Below are 20,584 nucleotides of genomic sequence, written 5' to 3' on the forward strand. Positions count from 1 at the left end.
GAGCTTAGAATGATTTTAAGCGTAAAAAAGTGATTTTTATTTTAAAGTAAAATTTAATTATCTTAAACAAATAAATAGATCAAATAATACTTAAACATGATGAATTTAAGGTTCATGCATAAATTTCTCACATTTTTAGATAGGCAAAAGTCACAGTTTATAATATCCCGTAATTTTCAGTTTTCACAATAAAAGAACATAAAAATCTAGATATTATATAATTCCTTGTCTGATTCTGATTCGATCTCCTCATCTTCATTCATCTCATCTTCAATATTATCCAATACAAACTCGTTTTCATCGAGCTCCCCTATAATATTTTAGAATTAGTCTCTTAAAGTGTCAATCTCCACCTCAACTTCATCATCACAACCCTCCACTATCCAAGATTGTGCCTTGCTACCATCACGTGCAAGTAAAGTGTCAAATTTATCCTTCTCTTTCTTCTTGTTCATCAATCTTGCATTAAATTGCACATAAACTAGATTATTCATCCTTGTAGTATCTAGTCTATTCCTTTTCTTGGTGTGTATCTAGATAAGAAAAAAATTAAAAAAGTTAAGAGTAATTTATAAATTATTATACAACTATCAAATTAAAAGATAACAAGACAATTAACAATATTTTACCCCTTCAAAGACACTCCAATTCCTTTCACAGTCGGATGAACTAGTAGTTAAGTCAAGGATCCTCTTTGCCATCACTTTTAAATTTGTGTCTCATTGCCATAGAAATCCCACCAATTTACTGGAAAATATTGAAAAACAGAAAAAGAGACAAAATATGATAAAAATAATATATTAATATGAAAGGAAGTCAAGAATAATGTCAACATACCTGGATTGTAATTTTGATCATTAATATGACATCCATTTGTTGCTAGTTTCTTCCCAAAAGCACTTTCTTTCTAAGTGTACTTTTGCAATTCAATATTTATCACATGATGTTGCATTTGAGCTTCGGGAAAGAACTTTTCAACACACACAATCATATTATCCGTTATCAAAGGATCATCTTTTATACTTTGATTTTTGAAGAAGTAATATGGATTCAAAAGATAAGCTGTGGTATGAAGTGGACCATCAAGACGACCCTTGCTTTTGGAATCAATAATGTTTAAAATCGGCAAATAATCGTTCTCTTCCTTGAATGTTTTTTAAATTTCCTCTAAGAACTTTTACCAATGGAGTGAATATTTGCAAGCACAAATCCATCGAGTTTCAAAAATCATTTGGAATAACAACATCAAAAGCCTCTTTCCCCTTTTTACTCCTAGACCATTTAGTGTTATACCATTCATTGCGAGTCATCATATTTCTCAACTCTTGCTTCTTGTCTAGCAAACTTTGTAATGTTAGGAAAGAGCTTGCAAACCTAGTGACTCTAGGCCTAACTATCTCTCTTTTTGTAAACTTTCTCATCAATGCCAAAGCCTTGTGTGCATAAATGAAAATAGTGAAAGACTTTGCCTTTTTGATCACTCCATTAAACATAGGAAGTTTAGAAATTCCTTCAAGCATAAGATTTATTGTGTGAGTGGCGCATGATGTCCAAAATATATTGGGTCTTTCTAATGCTAACAGTATTGCGGCTGCCATATTATTTGAAGCATTGTCAGTCACAATTTGAACCACGTTTTGAGGCCCAACCTCAACAATAGATGCATTAATATAATCAAATATGTATTTGGTAGTGTGAGCATCATTTGAAGCTTCCTTCGATGAAATAAAAGTGGTACCCAACTTACAATTCACACACAAATTCATGATGCTTCTTCTTTTCCTATCACTCCAAGCATCTATCATAATAGAACAACCATTATTTTTCCATTCTTCTTGCTTTTTTAGAGTTTCTTTTGTTCTCTCTACATCTCCTTTTAAGAGTGGCTCTCGTAGTTGGTATTGAGAAGGAGGGATATAACCTGGACCATATTGTCCTAAAGCCTCAACAAATCTTTTAAAACTATCATGCTCAATTGCATGGACAGGAAATCTAGCTTCATACACCCATCTTGCCAAATATTGATGGACTTCAAGTATTATTTTCTTAGCAATTGCATCATTAATATTTTGTTGCCTCATTTTCTTACTTGCACTCATAGAAGCATCATCTACTTTAATTGACTTTGCAAATTGGTCAATGGGTCCTACATTGATAGACCTTGTCCTGCTTTCTTTCTCAATGATAGCTATTTCATCATCTTCCTCCTCACGAGAATTCAAAGTCATAACCACGTCATCCATTATCTTAGATTGATTCAATACCTTCTCTAGCTTCCTAGACTTGTTGTCCTCAAGTGTCGAACGACATTTTTCTTTTTGTTCTTCGGTTGCCCTCCCACATGATTTTACACCTTTTCCTTTGATTCCCGAAGTATGGATTTTGTACCTATATATTCCACCCTTTGTAACTTTACCACATAAAATACATTTAACAGAGTTAGGATTTTTTCGATCTATAATCACAGCCGTCTCCCATTCAACATCCCTGGACTCTTTTTTCAATTCATTGTCTTTAGAATTAGAGTTAGATGCCATATAAGAATCATTTTGTTCCATTGATCCCTACGAAATACAAGTCCAATTGACCATATGCTCACAATCCAAATTTCTCCAAATAAAAGACAATTAACACGAATTAGAATTAAAGTACACAAAAAAAAAAAACTTCATTAACATCACAATAATTAATACAAAAAGAAATTTTTGAACTGATAAAACTTGTAAGGCAAAAACAGTACTCTGCTCGTTGAACTAGGAGTAGATTACAGGTAAATAATTGATGAATGAGAGATTTAAAAATTCTTTTACCTAACAAAATTCTGCAATCAGTTACAGGATCATGTACTAGAAAATAGAATTTTGACAGAAGACATGCATAATCTGACAAAAAGAAAACCAGAGCAACTACCTACTACTAGTCTACTAAAAGCCCGCTGTTGGCTGCTTCAACAAAAAGGATCGCATGATCTGGATTTGTCCTAATAATTGGTAAAACCAGATATGGCCATGAATTCTAAAACTTTGTTAGGTGATTGCATTTTATTTCGTCTGAAAAAATTCCACCCTCATGCTTGCAAGTTGCAACAATATGCCTAAAATTCACATCCTCAATGAACCTATAAATCTATAATCAGCAAGAACAACAAAACATTATGACTTCTTTGTACCGTGAGGGAATACCTATAGCTTACAAGGTTTATGACTACATAAAGGTCCTGATCAGACAAACAATCTTACTTCCTTTCCAGATCCGAATGAGGAACTAATTCTTCAAAAGGCAGAGTCCTAACCGAAACTTAAATTAGATTTACTCATTCCAGAATAGCCATCCCAAGCTCACCTCTTATCATTTTTCAGAATTTCCAAATTAAAAAACAAGTTCTCTATGAATTGAAAATACGCATTGAATCACATATCACAGAGTGGCGTTCGAATCGAAACCTACTTTCGAGCGAGAGGTTGATTGACGAAATTTTAGTAAATCGTCGGGGAGACTGACTGTGCAGAGAAGCAGAGAATGGACAATGGATAGGAAACAAGAAGATGAGATTGGACAGAAACCATCACACATGCCGCCATCGCTGCAACCCCACCGCCGATTCGTTTGCAAAATTTGAAGTCGGTGACAAGTTGTAATATTTTCAGATCGCTTTCTTTGGGTTTTCTTGATGGCGAGGGGTTTATGGCATATTATGGGTTTTCCCCCCGAGAGTTGAGAGACGGTTTCTGTCTCTTCGTTTTCTCCAAATTTTTTTCTTATTTTAAACATTTATAAATTAATTAAAATTATAAATAAAAAATCGCACTTAATCACGGTTAATTCGGTCAAACATACTTTGACCGCTTTTCCCCCCCTTTTGGCTAAAGCGAAGCTTTTCTTCCTCGCTTCGTGCTTTAGCGTGCTTAATGATGCTTTTTAGAACACTGAGAGATATTTTGACACAGGTCGAGATTTTAAATCACACACATCGAAATCGTCGTTCCGGTATAGGATTGACACCTTGACACGGGTCGAGATTTTAAATCACACACACATATATATATCGAAACCGTCGTTTCGGTATAGGATTGACACCTTGACATGGGTCGAGATTTTAAATCTTATTTTTGGTTGTAGGCCTCTTCTATTTTGGTAGCTATAGGTCTTAGCTATTTGTTTCATGCGCTTTAAACCTCAGACTTTGCTGGCATTCCTTCAACTTGAAACAATAACACTCTGTTGCATTCATCCTTTGCTCTAAGAGCACTTGGGCACAACTTTAGCTTAATATTCCATTATTGTCTAGAGAGCTACTAGGACTAGCATAAATCAACACTGTGATGCTCTAAACTATTTCCTAAGACCCGTGAATCTATCAGTTTAATCGTGCCAGCATAATCTGAAATACTATAGTCAATTTATATTGAATCATCAAGGATAAAAGATTCAACATAGTTTAGAAACATTAGAATCAATAAATAAACATGACGTCTGACTATTTGATTATCAATGGTGCTATACTTTTTCAATTTTTATATAAATTGCCTAAACAAACATTCAGGAAAGAGTTCAAGAACTATTCATATGCATATTTGGTTTTGGTTTGTGCTTTTGATTTATTACAGTTGGTAAATCAAAACAACCAAAAAGAAAGTTATGGAACTTTCAATCCGAAGACCAAAATTCTCAGTTTGGTCCGATTCTCTTTCTCTGTTTTGGGTTCATATGCCACTAATGTGGGTTATGGTTTTCAGATAAAAAGCAAACTTGGCAACTTCGGTTGATAAAATATTTCATGCATACAACAAGAGAGTTGTCTAGATGCTCATTTGTAGTCTGTATGAGTATCTAGTGTCTTTTTTCTTAGTTGACACCAAGTATCCAGTTTATGCCGATTAATTTTGGAGGTGACCGGTTCGATCCCAATGAAATTTCTCACCGGCCACTAGGCTAACATGAGAAGCTCTCGTAGCGGGCAACCCATCAGCCTAGCGCTCTTAGGTCAATCCCCCATTAAGAGAAATTCATCTATTTATTCGCCGAAGCTAGGATTCGAGATCCTTAGATGAAGGCGCTATACCGCTGCACCATTATCCGAGGGGCAAGACCATAGTGTCCTTGAACTTTGTTTCTGTTGTTAGTTAATGAGGGAGTATACTACAGTAGCAATAACTAATGACTAAGTAGTAACTTTGATCTATTCATTAATATATTTATAAATTATTCTATTAATTCGTTACCTAGTTCTCAGAATGAATGAACATGTGAGATCATTTGTGAAGTGATTAAAATCCTCATTTTAGTTTCATAACTTGGAAAATAGTGGAATTTGTCCAATTATTTGGGAAAAAAATTAGGTTCTCCAGCATCACTATGTCAAAAACCAGATGTTTATAGAGCTTGTCCTACTAGTATGAATCCAAGAATTATCCTGGATGCATTCAAATATTTATGCCCCACAGTTGAGCTGGCAACTCATCTAATTTGTGCATGGAAGCTCTGGAAAATGGACTAATAAGGACTTGTAAGTTAATGAAGCAGAAGAATCTTGGTATATTTTCTATATATCACCATTTCAACACAGGTTTCAATCCCTAGTATTTGTTCTTAACTGAAAAAATAGAATTTGAATTATAGACTCACTTCTATGAAGCACTATATGAAAACCAGATATTTGATTTTAGGTAGTGCTTGAATGATTAGCATGCCTCCAATAAGTGTCTATGCAATATCCATGCCCCATATTGAGCTGGCAAGTCTTCTTATTTGTGCATAGAAACTCTGAAAATCTGTACAATTTTGATTTAGAAGTCCATTAATAAAAAAATTTGTCACGTTTTCTATGATCTACCCCTTTAATACAGGTTTTCAATGTTACCCACAAGATAGAATTGGTTCATGATTGTGTTAGTTTAATTTTTGTATTTTCTTTAAACACCGTTTGACAATTTTGGCATCCTCCAGGTTTTCTTCTTGCATGAATTTTGTTCTTTGAGTAAAAGCTTGCAGCAGGTTCAGCAATTGCGATTACTTAGGTATGTGCTCATTGCCAGATGTTTGATTATTCCAATTTATTTTTTGACAGTAAATATCACCTGCCATATGGCTTTGTTATTTGTCTGCCTGATGATATTTGGATTTTTTTTTATCATATGATAAAGAAGTGTTATGAGAACTTCTAATTTTCGTGCTAAATATGAATCTGGAATGGCATTATTATCACGGCTTAACTTAACCATGTATATATTCCATACCCTGAAGTTTGACCATGAATTTAACCTCCCAAGTACTAACCTTTCATGTAGATTTGAGTTAATCAACAAAAACTCTCCCATCCATAAGTTGGTCAAAGTGACAATGTAATGCAATTAGTTGTGTAAATTCAGATATACTAGTAGTGTACAAGGAACCAAGGTTTAAAGGATCATTCTAAGCCCATGTATAATTCTTGGCCAGAATGATACTATATCATGTCATGCCGATGGTGTCAACATATGGTGCCAATGGCACTGATTCGAAGGAGGTAGGAAATGAAAAGAAGATGGAATAAGAGTTGGAGGAGGAAAAGAAATAGCAGACTCTAGCCTCGGCTCACCTCCTATGCTGGAAGAAGCAAGGAGTGGAAAGATTTGAGGAATATTCTGTCTCTTATGTATGAAGAAGGCATGAGGATTAACTTTCTACCTCCTCCGCAGGATGAAGACACTTGGGTTAACCTTCTGCATCCACTACAAGGAGAAGAGTCAATGAAGAAGACATGTTCTGGCGTGTCTAATTGACATGAGCCATGTTGGCTTTTTACCTCGACATTTCTACACAAAACACCACATTATGTTCCATCTCCATGGAGAAGATTTCCAAGGATAGTCATCTGTCTTGACCCATTCCACATGCTGGTTGGTCAGCTGAACAGTATGTTTCATCCATGCCTATTGGCATGCAAGGGTTTCTTAAACCATGCAAGGAACTATGCCCAGAAACATGTCATATAATCTCCCAAATGTTGATTGAATTGTGTAACTGGATGTCAGCTTTATTAGAAGTTGGATAGTGAATTGTGAGTTTGAAAAAGCATTTATATTGTGTGAAATATAATTGCTCAGTTTTGTGATTGTACATGCTATCTTTCTTTGAACTATTTAAATTTACAGCAACTTTAGAAATTTCCAAATTAATTTTTGTAAGCATACTACTATGAGGAAAGCCCAAAAGACTTTCATTTTATGAGTCTCAAACTGTTGTTTCTGTGGATGCATACTTTTCTAAGCAACTATTACTGATGTAATGAGTGATTTTCCCTTAATTTATATATTTTTAGATGCCACTCTGTTGTTATTCTTGTTCTGGATGTTAATATTTATATAAATGCATTTTAGTTTACTGCAGCTTGATTATTGATTATTCTTATAGGGATCTTGCCACTGAAGGTCTGTTTGACATAATAACAAATGTGTTGCAGAGTCAGGATAGAAAGCTCGTTTCTGTTGGGTAATTTAAATAGTGTAATTTTGGTTGCTATCTTTTACTGGTGTATGTTATTGCTAACTTAGTTATCTGTTGGTAATGCAGGACAGATATCCTTATTCTCTTTCTTAACCAAGATGCTAATCTTCTTCGGTCCTATGTCCTTCAACAAGAGGGAATCACCATTCTTGGTCAATTGGTGAGCCTATTGATAAATAATCACTCATACTTCAAAATGTATATCTTTATTTGGATAAAGGCTAATTATTTAGAAGATATTTACTTGTTTAGGGATTTGAAGGATGTCATCAGTTTGATTTTCCTCTTAAATAAATGATTAATATGCAACTTGTAAACATCCAGTTACCTATGAAACCTAATATTTGGGAGACTATAAGAGGCATTTGCGATGTTATCATTGATTTGTCTACTGTATACTACTTTTTGTAGGTTATTTAAAATAACTTCCATGAAACCTAATTATTTAAATAGTTGTTAAGATCCATATAGCCAAGACAAATTGTTGGGAGGACTAACATGGACTTGTTGTTAGGAATCAATAGAGGTAATCTAAATGTATTCTTTTTTTTTTACGTTAGAATTAAAAGTACAAATGATAAGAGATTTATCCACTAATGGTGTCAACAATATCATAACCATTGCTGGAATTGTCAGTCAGTCATTATACGTTCTCTCTTTTTTATCATAACCATTTCTGAAGTTGTAGTTCCTTGGTTATCCCAACATGTTTAATGAAGAGATCCTTTTCGGTGCATTGTCTAGTTTTCAATTTTTTAAAAGTTTTTACTCGGTTTTATTCTCTTATTTCTACAATTACTGTTTCTAAGAAATTGTCTAATTATTGGGTCTTATGAAACTTGATTATTTAAAGACGCGTAAAATTGGTCATCTCATTGTTTTCATCTTCAATCAATGATGTTCTTTTACTCTCTAAATATTCTCCACTATCGTGAGATGCTATTAAGGCAAGCAACTCTCCAAGGTTTCTCACTGAGATACATATGCATTTTTACGTATCACGTATGACATATATATGCTATATAGTGGGTTGTTACTAGAAGGATGAAGAATTTATTAGACTAGGACACTCTAATATTTTTGTAGGACCCGGTGCGACAGGCAAAAGGAGGTGAATTGCCTTGCAAGTTAGAATTTACAATCTTTTACTTTCTTTTCAGCAAAGACAATAAGTTAACATGAAAGAAAGGAAGAAGTAGAGATTTTACGGGTTACGACGTAGAAGTTAATCCAAGGCGTTGAAAGCACTAAAAAAATTCTCCTTTGATGTAAGTGGAAAACCTCATAAAAAAATGAAAGTATGAACACTTTAAAACAGAATTACAAGAGAAGTACATGTGTGTTGTGTTGAATGAAGAAGATCAGGGCTTTATTTATAGTCTCCTGGTCGAACTAGCCGTTTTCCTGACGTAGCATCTCCGTGCGCCTGGCCTTGGTCCGGGCGCCCCTAGTGGTGCACCTGATTTGCTCGCAACGGTTTGAGGATAAAACTTTATTCACAGCAACAGCTCGCTGAGGTGTCCCTGCGGTGCCAGGGGTCCGGGTTTCTGGACATGTCCAAGCGCCTTCCGCTCCGGTCGCTTAGGTGATGCTCTAGCCATCTAGAGTTGAGCTCACCCGAACCCAACTCCGGCCTTCTCTCGTCGAGCAGTCTTTCACTCCGATTTCTCGTCCCTATGAAGTGCCGCACGTGTTTTTGTCCGTCGGTGTACTCTTCCACAGCACCTTGTCCTTCGGATGCACCGAGCTTGTTGACTCGCTTCTCGTGCCATCCTTCCCGCTAGCTGTGTTTTTCGTTTGACTTCTTGTTTTTTTAAGTTTCTGCACACTTAGATACAAGGGTCAAATATAATAGGACTTAACTTGATTGATCACATCAAAACTTAGTTGGAGTACTTACAATCTCTCCCTTTTTGACGTGCATCGACTCAAGTTAAAGTTGGTAAAATAAACATAAACTTTATGTGAAAAATATAAATTGACAATTTAATACATGAATTTTGCAATTAAGTACTACTAAATTATTGCAAATTAATTAACTTTCCCTTAACCCCCAAAATTTTTGGGCCCATTTGATCATATCAAAAATTAGGAGTAAATGTCGTAAAAAATCTGAATTTTTTTTTCTAAGGGTGAGTGCACAATGCCCAATTTTGAATTTTTTTTTCAAGAATTATTTTTGAATATCCGAATTTTTAAAAATTAAATACCAGATTTGTCAAGAATAATTTAAAAATTAGTTTCAAATTTAGAAGATTTTTGAAAATTTTAATCAACGTGAACTAGAAACAGAAAGATCAGAGTAAAAATATTTACGACAAATAAATATTTATTTAGAGTGGTATGAATATTTTAATAAAAAATAATAATTTAAAAAGTTAAATATTTTAAAAATAGAATTTGATGGCAAAAAATTATTATAATTCTTCTGAATACTTAAAATTTAATGTTTATCCAAAAAAATTAAAATTTTCAAAAATAATATCTTGATAAATTTTCATTATAAAAATATTATTTTCGATAAATAATTCCGAATAAATCAGATAACGGTTTGGAAATTTTTATTTGAATAGAATATCTATTGTCTTATCATTATAAAAATTTTGAATATAAAATTCTAAAAGAAAGTTTGCACGAAAAATATTTTTCAAAAAGAATATTCTAACCTAGCAAAACATTAAATTAGTGACAATTTAATCCAGACATAATTTTGAAATCCAATATAGATTCCTATCTACTGGATTAATCAGAAAATTTTTTAGAATATATTTTCTTGTCACTATTCTAATTTATCCCATGTGATATCTAAAATTCCAGTTAAGCCTTTGAGAATTTCTAGAATTTTGAACATGTGCATGAATGATCTTTTTCTATTTTTTCTATTTGATCTTTTAATTTTTCATTTTTAATTTGTCAAAATCTTCTAATCGACATGATTTTGCTAAGGTTACTCTTAATTCTAAATTTTCTATTTTTAATTTTTCATTTTATGTTTCTAATTTACAAGAACTTTTAAAAAATATTTTAAAAAATTTATATAATTTATCGGGAGGTAGAGAACGTACCTCACTTATCGAGTCGGTTTCGTTGGTGGACGCTCTCCTTTTATCGCTGCTTTCTTTTGAAGTGTCTCCCCCTTCGTCGATGCTCATCTTTGTTGAAGTCTCGTCGTCTTCTTGGTGACTTGTCATAAGTGCAAGTCCGGCGTAGGCTTCAATCTCTGATTCGGATGACGACGATTCGTCTCACGTCGCCTTTAGGTTCTTATGTTTCGTTCGTGATGGTCTTTTGCTCTTTTCCTTCTCTTTCAATTTTTGGGTAGTTGTCCTTGATGTGTCCTGTTTCATCATAGCTGTAGCAGTTAATCTTCCTTTTGCTTCTGAGATGCTTCTTGGCTTGTGACTTGTTAAAACTGTTAGACTTAAAATTTTTTAAAAATTTTCTTACCATGAAAGCCGCTTCATCTTTGTCGAGGGAAGAATCTGACTCCGGTTCGTCCTTCTTGTTAGCTTTTAATGCCAAGTTCTGACTTAGTTCTTTTTCTTTTTTTTGTACCTGCATATCTAGACTCATGTAATTCTAATGTAGAGAATAAATTTTCTAAGTATTTACCTCTAGATTCTTTGAAATATAGTAGACATCTACTATTTAAGTCCACTTTAGAGTTCTAGGAAAAGCATTAAGTCCATAACGAACTGAGTCTCAATTTGTTATCGATTTGCGAAGATTGATAAGTCCGGTGATTAGCTCCTCGATTTTCACATGTTGAGCCACTGTCTCTCCTTTTTACATTCGGAGGTTTGTCAACTGACTACGGATGATGTTCGTCTTTCTAGCTTTGCTTCTGATGCGCCTTCGTCAAGCTCCAAGAACTTCTAGAGTTCTTTGACTGAGGTGTAGCTTTTGATGTGGTTGACTTCCTGAGGCGGTAGTACACTTAATAGGTGCTATTCTGCTCTGCTGTTGGCTACGAAGTCGTTTTGCTCCTTGGTCTAAAGATATTTTTCTTTTTCTTCTCCTTGTTGATTTTTGGGTAGTACAAAACCGTATTTGATTATTAAAGAATTTCGAAGTCGGTCTGTAGAAATACCTCCATCCTGCGTTTTCAGAGTGCGAACTCCCCTTCAAACTTTGGTGGGTAGATGCTTGGTCCGACCATCGTCTCCTTGCTTTAGCAGGCGATTAGTCCTTCTATAGCAGTCCGGGCTTTGATACCAATTGTAGGTCCCGGTGCGGTCAACAAGTGAGGTGAATTGCCTTGCAAGTTAGAATTTACAATCTTTTGCTTTCTTTTCAGCAAAGACCACTCGTTAATTAAACAAAAATAAGTTAACAGAAAGGAAAGGAAGAGACATAGATTTTACTTGGTTACAACCGAGGAGGTTGTTAATTAATGGCGTTGAAAGCACTAACAAAGTTCTCCTTTGATGTAGGCGGAGAACTCTCTTACAAAAATTAAAGTACAAACATTTTAAAACATAATTACAAGAGAAGTACGAGTGTGTGTTGTGTTGAATGAAGAAGACCAGGACTCTATTTATAGTTGTTTTGCTGACGTGGCATCTCCGGGTGCCTAGACTCGGTCCAGACGCCCCCAGCGGTGCACCTGGTTTGTTCGTAACAGCTACGCAACGGTCTGACGATAAAACTTTATCCTTGCCCGAGCGCCTTGATCGGTCCGGGCGCTTGGAGTGTCGCTGATGTGGACATTCGACGTCATCCGTAGTAACGGCTCGCCAAGGCACCCTTGTGGTGCCAGGTGGTTCGGGCGCCTGGACCATGTCTAGGCGCTCGGACAAGTCAACACAGTCTTTCGCTCCGGTCACTTGGTTGATACTTCGACTATTTAGAATTGAGCTCACCCGGACCCAACTTCGGCCTTCTCTCCTCGAGCAGTCTTTTATTCTGACTTCTCGTCCCTCGGAAGCACCGTGTGTGTCCTTCTAATCCGTCGATATACTCTTCCGCTGCACCCCGTCCCTCAGATGCACCAAGCCCATCGACTCACTTCCTGTGCCTTCCTTCTAGCTAGTTATGTCTTTCGTTCGACTTCTTGTGTTCATAAGTTCCTGCGCACTTAGACACAAGGATCAAATATAACACGATCTAACTTAACCTGATGGATCACATCAAGGCTTATACGGGGTATTTATAATTTTGTCTTCCATCACATTTGGGAAGAACAATAGAGGATAAGTATGGTTGTTTTCCATCCAATTTTTTTCATCTCTCATGTGTTTCCACCAAATAAATAACTAACGATTCTTTAATCTAGTTTTACATCTGTTGTCTGTTACCTGACAATACACCTCACATTCATATTATGCAATTGATTTTCTTATTTAAATTTATGATCGTCCATGTCATGGCAGGTAAGTTAAAGGTCTACCAATAAGAGTAGTTGTAACCATTTGTAGTGTTTATTTCATCTGTAGATATACTAGTTAGATTATAATATCACTTGGATTTAATTGGAATTTCAAATTGTCTTCGTACCAGTATATTATATTTATAGCTTTGGAATTGGTTGATTTTGGCTTATCATAATTGTATGGCGCATATTATGCAAAAATAGAATTTCAGATCAAAAGTTTTCCAGGTTAAAGGCATAATTACAGACTTTGGAGAGGAGATGCATTGCCAGTTTCTTGAAATTATTCGAATATTGATTGACTCATATGGTGGTACCTCAGGTTCACAGGTATGTTGATGAGAGACATGCTTACTGGGTTTTTTCTTGTTTATCTATTTTCTTGTTTCCAAATTGGTTGACAGTCCAAGATCACCTTGACGCATGATTAATGTCATGAATCTATTCAAAGTTTTTTCCCCAGAAAAACTGGAATGGGAGATCCCCACAAAGATAGTATTTCTAGTAACATATGAAAGGAAAAAAATGCAATGTTAACTCCTCAGTTGTAATAAAGTTCATGATGGATACCAAAATAGAATTCTTTCTAAGTAAACTAGACGATTTGTGTGGTTTGAAGCATGCATTTTGTGTTTACTTAATTGCATTTGCTAATCTTTTCCAGATATTGGTTTTGGAAAAGTTTCCCCAAGTTATTAGCTTTCAGAGAAACATTTTTTGTTTTCCATGTATTTTTAATGTTATTAATTTCTGATTCTTTCCATGTTTGCTGAAGAGAGATGCAATTGTAGACATCTTCTACGAAAAGCATTTGCCTCTGTTATTGGATGTCATAGCATCATCTTGTCCTCCACAAAACAGTTCCTGTTCAATCACCAACCGACCTGCATCTATTACGGCAACTAAGCCAGAAATTTTAGCTAACATTTGTGAGCTTCTATGCTTCTGTGTGATTCATCATCCTTGTAGAATAAGGTGAGGATGTGATCCAGTTATTAGATTGTTAATTTGCCTACAACTTCCTATTATTTCATGGAGAAATTTAGTTTCTTCATTTATGCAGGGGTGGTTTTCTTGTGAATAATGCCATAGAGAAAGTCTTGTGTCTTACACGCAGAAGGGAGAAGTTTCTGGTTGTGTCTGCTGTTCGCTTCATGCGTACTATTGTTTCCTGTAATGTGAGTTTTTGGGTTTTGTATTATTGGTAATTTTGCACTGTTCTTATAGTCAAAATACATATTATCTCCTGATAGTCATACTCTATATGCCTTGCAACAAGCTTTTGTAGTATTGACTGATTATTTGTAAGTACAACAAACATTGCATGCTAACAATAACACAGGAATTGCTGCTGTATTAATCAGTAAGTTGGGTTTAAGCTTCTGCTTCACTGTTCTTGGTCCTTAAATCACAGATTATCAGATAATTCACACATTACTTCTAGGGAGTATAGCTCATACTTTACGTCTTGTTGTATTGTATCCATGCTTGGTCACACGTCAAAATGAATTCAATGAATATTTGTTTTTTTTTTATAGTTCGTTTCTCTAAAATTATTTATCTAAATTTTTTAATCATTAAGTAAACAAGATAAGTAGTAAAGGAGCAAAGTTAATATTAATTCATATCTACATGCATTTACTTGAAAAATAAGTAAAAAATCATTTTTAATTCAACTAAGAGCCTCTAGTACGATGCATATCCAATGAAACAACTAAGAGTCCATGAGGAATATACAAGCAATTAGTAAGCAACAGAGTTACAGGCTAGTCATTCAGAATTCTTGTGACGCTAGGTACACTTATCATGACTGACTTCAACTTGGCAAAAAGAGGCGAAGAGACTACCTCTATCGTGATTAATCTGAAAAAGCAAAAAATAGGACATTATGGTGGACGATGGATACCCTCTTTCTGCTACACTTGATATTCAATCACGATGAGGGCTGCTAGAAATGAACAACAGAGAAAAACAGCATACTACAATGATGATACATGAAAAAGTTTCATACTACCACAAAGAAAATAAGATCTTGCATGAGGGTGCAAGTTCCTATAGCTATGGACACAATTTCACAGATGCTGAAGAAGGGCAGCAAGAAAAAGTCTGAAGAAGGGCAGCAAGAAAAGTCAATGCTGCGATAGAATACTGACTGCCTATGCTGAAAACAAGGACTCGACGGTTACCAACTGAGAAAGAAAAGAAAGGAGAAAGTCAGAACATGTTGCTGCATTTTCCAAGGAAGAGAGGAGGAAATGCCATCTACTGAGAGAGGAAATTTGTGGGCAGTGGTAATGACAACATAAGGGACAGAGTGTGCATCTGCTCAGGATGGGCAGTGGCAACGATAAGGGCAATGTTGCGGTTGATGTTGTGGGCAAGGCAAGAGACAACAACCAGGGGCTTCAAGGGTGAGTGATGAGGACGATGATACAAATGATAGGCTCAAGGTGTGGCTATGGTGTGCCTTATGCAGGTGAAGTGGCTAATGACATACACAATGCTTGTGTGCAAGATTTGGAGATGGGGAGGGAGAGCTTGTCGATGGTATTGAGAGAAGGCCTACAAGATGCTAGGGGGAGGAAAAATCACATGCCAGAGAATAAGGGATAGGGAGGGATTTTGATACCAAAAATTATATCCATAATAGATCAAGGCAACTAAATCCATCTGGTTCAGTTCAACTTAATCCAACCCAGTTTAGCCATATAACCTCCAATTAAGTCCGATTTGAGCCCAAGGCAAAATTCAATCGGTTCGCGCACAATCTCACTCCAGATTCCAAACTCTCCAATTGAATTAAAAAAATTATTAAACCACATTATGGTTATTGTTACTATCATTATTGTCATCACATTATTATTATTATCCATAGCCCATGCCTGATGTATATTAATTCATGAAAGTTACTTACTTAACGTGATACGACACCTCACTCCATGCTCAAGACCATGAACCTTGCTTTCAGAGTCCTCTCCTTCTCCAATCAATGTCATAGACCTTCCTCCCATTGATGATGGGATGGTTAGAGCTGAGCTCTTTTCTTCCCCCTTTGGATCTAAACCTCACCCGCTAAAGCTTCTGAAGTAGTTGCAGCAAACCACATCTATCATTTTCTTTTGGTATACAATGGATTTTTTAAATTGGAATTTCACCATCACCATAGCTGACAATCCAAGAAACCATTCAAGATTGTATTGGCTATTGCCAATCCAGCAACTCAGCCAATCCATATTGGAATTCTCTGATTCTGTCAACCTTGGAATGCATACTTAACTAACTGTTGTATCATTCCTACAACTATTTTTCACTTTAATAGTGTGCAAATAATATAAAAAATATGGGCTTCTTGCAGGATGAGCATCTTCTTCGCCATATTGCAAGAAATAATATTTTGAAACCAGTGATTGAGGCATTTATCGAGAATGGTGATCGCTACAATATGCTACATTCTGGTGTACTGGAACTTCTTGAGTATATTCGAAGGGTAATCTACCTCTTGGTTTATTTCCCTACTATTTTATTTTGACTACAGTATCTTTTGAAAAATTTTCTCACAGTTCTAGTAAACATGTGTAGGAGAATGTAAAGGTTCTTGTCTTGCACATAGTTGATTCTTTTTGGGATAAGCTGATGAAATTTCGACACCTGGGGACTATTCAATCCCTAAAGATCAAACAAGAGCAGGCATGATTCTTTTTGTCATCCTTGTATTTTTGGTGCATTATTTAAGTTATCATATCAACTAACATAAGGAAAGCAATGTTCTTTAAATGTTTGGCCATTACTTCTACTTGTTGCATTAGTTAATGCCTGCCTTATTGTGTGACAGCTGCTGGAGAATCCGGAGACTAAGAATGCTGCTACCAGCATGGAACCTAGAAGTCAGACTGAGCAACGAGCTCTTGAAAAGGAGGAGGAAGATTACTTCAATGAGGACAGGTTTGTTGTAAGGGTACCGCTGCTTATTCAATATCAACTTTTATCTGTGACAAGGATAATATTGGTATATACTCCAGCGATGAAGAGGACTCAGCTGCTGGTTTTTCTCAATCAAGAAACCAGCATGCACGAGCAAAGATGCCAAATGGAATCAAGGATCACTCATCTTTCAGGTGTCCAGATACATTTTAATTCCCACTTTCAATGTTTAAACTTGTTCTTGAACTAGCATGGTTCAATCTTCTATTACTTTTCAGAGTACTAATAGCGGGAAGATACTTTACCAGGTGCTTTAGATAGCAAAATTTGAAAAAGTTCAGATTCTCAAAATTCCTGGATTTTATTTCATGAGAATTGAAAGAATTGTCACTTATCTATCCTTTTTATTTGCCTGTTGTGGCATAACATCATGCAATTGCTTTTAAGAACAGATTAATAGTGTTTGTGCACCATAAATGAGCTTTCTTGCATCTCAGGCCTGGATCTGTTGGACTTGTTGACTATGATGATGATGATGAGGACTATAATCCACCACCAAAAAAATCTGATACTTCTACGGAGGATGATGTTGTGACATTTTCGAAGATCAAGCGTAGGTCTGCCAACCTGCACGAGAACAAAGACAGGAAGTCCGAGCCAACAAAGAAACAGAAGCTGGATATACGAGTAAATGATGGTAAGGCTGCTGTTTCTTCTGCAAGTGCATCCTGCAGTGATAACAATTCGCAGAGTGGTTCAAATGAAGTGGACAAACTAGCTGTAAAAGTCTCTTCAAAATCTGTAGTTATTAATCATCTGGCTGAAGCTCCTGAAACTAGACAGTCTAGCGGAGAGGATTCTCCATCAATACCACCCAATAGTTCCTTGTCAAAGGGTGTTCCTAATGGCTAGAATATCTATTGTTACAGTCGTTGTTGAGTAGATGAAGTCATAGTTTTGACATAATTATCTAGCAGATGACATTTTTCGCCACAGGAAGAGTCAAGAAATTGCAACATACCTCTACTTTCCAGACGGATAAGCAGTCAGCTTTAATTAATGCTCGAGCCCAGGATTGAAGAGGTGAAGCGATTTGGCTTTCTGTATGTTTCAAGTAGAGCATCAGGTTCTATTTTATACATGGGAAACAACGTGCTATTAGTGTGCTGCAGCATGTACTTTTGTTCGGTTGTAGAACAGTGGAATTTTTACGCAAATTGTGTGAACCATGCAGCAAAATACTACTGTTGAGACCGTTCTACCCATTAAGTTTTTAACATGTGCGCAGCTGCCTCACTTTGAATATTGGCTACTCCTTGGCATCTCAATTGTGAAAAAATGTTGATTTATGCTCGTGTAGAATATTATAGTTTATTATTGTGGACCCAATTAGGTGTCAATTCTCGATCAAAAATAAAGTGTTTAACCCCAAAATGCTCGTGTATTATGATCATGTATGCCCTATTATGATTTTGGGAAGATGATTTATGTGCTTTCCTATGTTGCTGCTTCTTGTTGGTAGGTGCTATAGGAGTCTCCTGTTGGTTCTCCATAAATTGATTTTTCTAATTTGGGTTTGACCACATGTATATAATTTGTATACCTTTTCCATCTAAGAACTTGTGCGGGGAGATATTTTTCTTCCAAGTTTCACGTTATTGGTTTTGTTTAATATTGTTATCACAGCAGAACTTTCACTAATTTTGTATTCAGTGTAAGAATATTAATCAAAATTCTTGTCCTGTCTTGATCTCTGTCGGTCTAATCATTTGATAGAAATTTCTCTCTACATCTTCCTGTGCCTTTGAGATTTTCATTCTCATTATCAACTAGAGCAACTAGCTTCGAGCCTCTCATCTTCATCATCTCCTCCTTTATCGCATTCTAATTGCTTATGCTGGAGCTACTACTTATGAGCTTTTCATCGTCATCTCCTATCTCGACACCGTCATTGCCACCTTGTCTCTGCGAGCTGCTCTTGCATGAGCAACTCGAGTTTGGTTGCATTATTGTATTTCATTAGCAATGATTTAAATTACCAGGCTACTCAGTCCAATCAACTCTCAATCAATTTAAGAAAGTAAATATCCTGAGGTAATAGTGCAATGGTTAAATCTTTCAATGGATAACCAACGAATTTAAGGTTTAAGGATGATATTCAAAATTTGGAGGTAAAAAAGTTTCATAGAGCATTCTTGGTGGAAAAACATGCGAGTGAAAGATTTCATTGAATTGAATTTGATCCATGAATCTAAGAAATAGTGAGAATTCTTGATCTATCTCAATTCGACAATCTAGGATTTGAATTGATGTCTCTTCATTGATATTTAGATCACCTCCGACGAAGATTGTATTTGAATTGGAATTTATTTATTTATGATATATGATGTGTTAGGTTAAACATTCTAATTGGAATTTGTTTATTTACAATATATGATGTGTTAAGTTAAGCATCCATAGTTGAATGGTTAAAGCATCCAACTCATAATTGAGTAGCGAACCTAAGAATGTTAGTCATCTGGATGGATTTCTATGAGCGCTTTCGGATTAATTTTGGTGGCGGATGGAAAACTTTTGTGGGACTGGGCCGGTCATCTCCCGGATTAGTCGGTTCAAAAAATTGGATACTTAGATTATAAAAAAAAAGAAATAAAAGAAGGCAAATACTCTCATGATTTACCTCTTACAGAGAGTGTGAGACTGCTTAGAGGGACTAATAAGATGATGACTTTATCTTTGCTCTAAAAGAACATATCATTCATTGATATTTCTCAATCTTGGTATGCCCTCATTTGTTTTAACACACAAATGACATTTAAATGACCTGTGACAATCATTTTTACTCCTCTTCAATTGACCAAATTAGAAGTTCAATGTAACTCAACTCGAAAAATTCTGAAACCACAAAAAGGTTTCAGAATATGACTTAGTTGCTCCAAATTTGGCAAGCTATATGCAACTTGATCTTGCAATGAGCCTCTGACTCTTACTCGCAAATGTTTGAATGCTTAATTCAAAGAAAAGAACATGGTTACTATGATGCAACTATGAGCTTTAATATTTGGACCTTTCAATTTGTCTTCTTTGGGTTAGCGTTTAATTTTTGGCATTTCAATTAGTCATTTAACATTTCGATTGACTAATAAAAGTTCTAAAAGAATAAAACAATAAAGATGAAAATTAAAATAAAACAAAAATGACCTCAAATGGCTTTGACAAGAAATGAATGATTCAATTCGCAAAGAAATCCACAAAAGTTACTATACTTTAGATAAATATAAAATAAAAATAATGTCTTGCTACTCACTAATTAAGTTCAGATTGAAGATACTTGCTATGGACATTGATCATAATTGCACTTCTCGGAAGGCTACCAATCGTCACTTGCACAAATAAAAGTATCATCAAATTTCAGCCACTAAATCACATCTATTCATGGTGATCATTACATAGGTAAGTTCTTGAGATAAAGTTGGAAAGAAAGATAGGCAAGAAAAGAGGTTGATTAATCATTTTTGAACCACAAAGATAGAAAAGGATAAAAGAGCTTAATTAAAAGAAAGAACTCACTAAATCATCCACAAAGGAAATAAAATACTAATGCGCCTTGATAATATTAAAAAGCGTAGAGTAGGTTTGAGGCCTAATGATCCAATTAGTTCTAAGTGACTTGATTTTACATAGAAGAATTGGTTAAATAAAGTCCTTAAATTTGACAATTCTCATCTAATGTCGCTAACAAATTACAAACATAATGCTAAGTTTGACATTTCAATCCAAGCTCCCATATTTATCTTTTGTTTTAAA

At 35.3% G+C, this 20,584-nt stretch overlaps 1 protein-coding gene across 1 annotated transcript in view; it reads left to right on the forward strand.

The window, feature by feature from the left end:
• Window positions 1-18,277, forward strand: part of LOC122047025 (serine/threonine-protein phosphatase 4 regulatory subunit 3B) — a 39,672-nt gene extending 21,395 nt beyond the window's left edge. Inside the window, exons 10-21 of the mRNA XM_042608040.1 lie at window positions 5,947-6,017; window positions 7,393-7,470; window positions 7,552-7,645; window positions 13,085-13,186; window positions 13,632-13,831; window positions 13,920-14,034; window positions 16,212-16,343; window positions 16,436-16,543; window positions 16,689-16,798; window positions 16,876-16,971; window positions 17,275-17,474; window positions 17,774-18,277. Coding sequence (XP_042463974.1) covers window positions 5,947-6,017; window positions 7,393-7,470; window positions 7,552-7,645; window positions 13,085-13,186; window positions 13,632-13,831; window positions 13,920-14,034; window positions 16,212-16,343; window positions 16,436-16,543; window positions 16,689-16,798; window positions 16,876-16,971; window positions 17,275-17,474; window positions 17,774-17,856 — 1,389 coding nt within the window. The 3' untranslated portion in view covers window positions 17,857-18,277. The remainder of the gene's footprint in view (window positions 1-5,946; window positions 6,018-7,392; window positions 7,471-7,551; window positions 7,646-13,084; window positions 13,187-13,631; window positions 13,832-13,919; window positions 14,035-16,211; window positions 16,344-16,435; window positions 16,544-16,688; window positions 16,799-16,875; window positions 16,972-17,274; window positions 17,475-17,773) is intronic.
• The last annotated feature ends 2,307 nt before the right edge of the window (window positions 18,278-20,584 follow it).

This window comes from Zingiber officinale, chromosome 2B (assembly GCF_018446385.1).
Source record: "Zingiber officinale cultivar Zhangliang chromosome 2B, Zo_v1.1, whole genome shotgun sequence".
In the NCBI taxonomy this organism is placed as follows: Eukaryota; Viridiplantae; Streptophyta; class Magnoliopsida; order Zingiberales; family Zingiberaceae; genus Zingiber; species Zingiber officinale.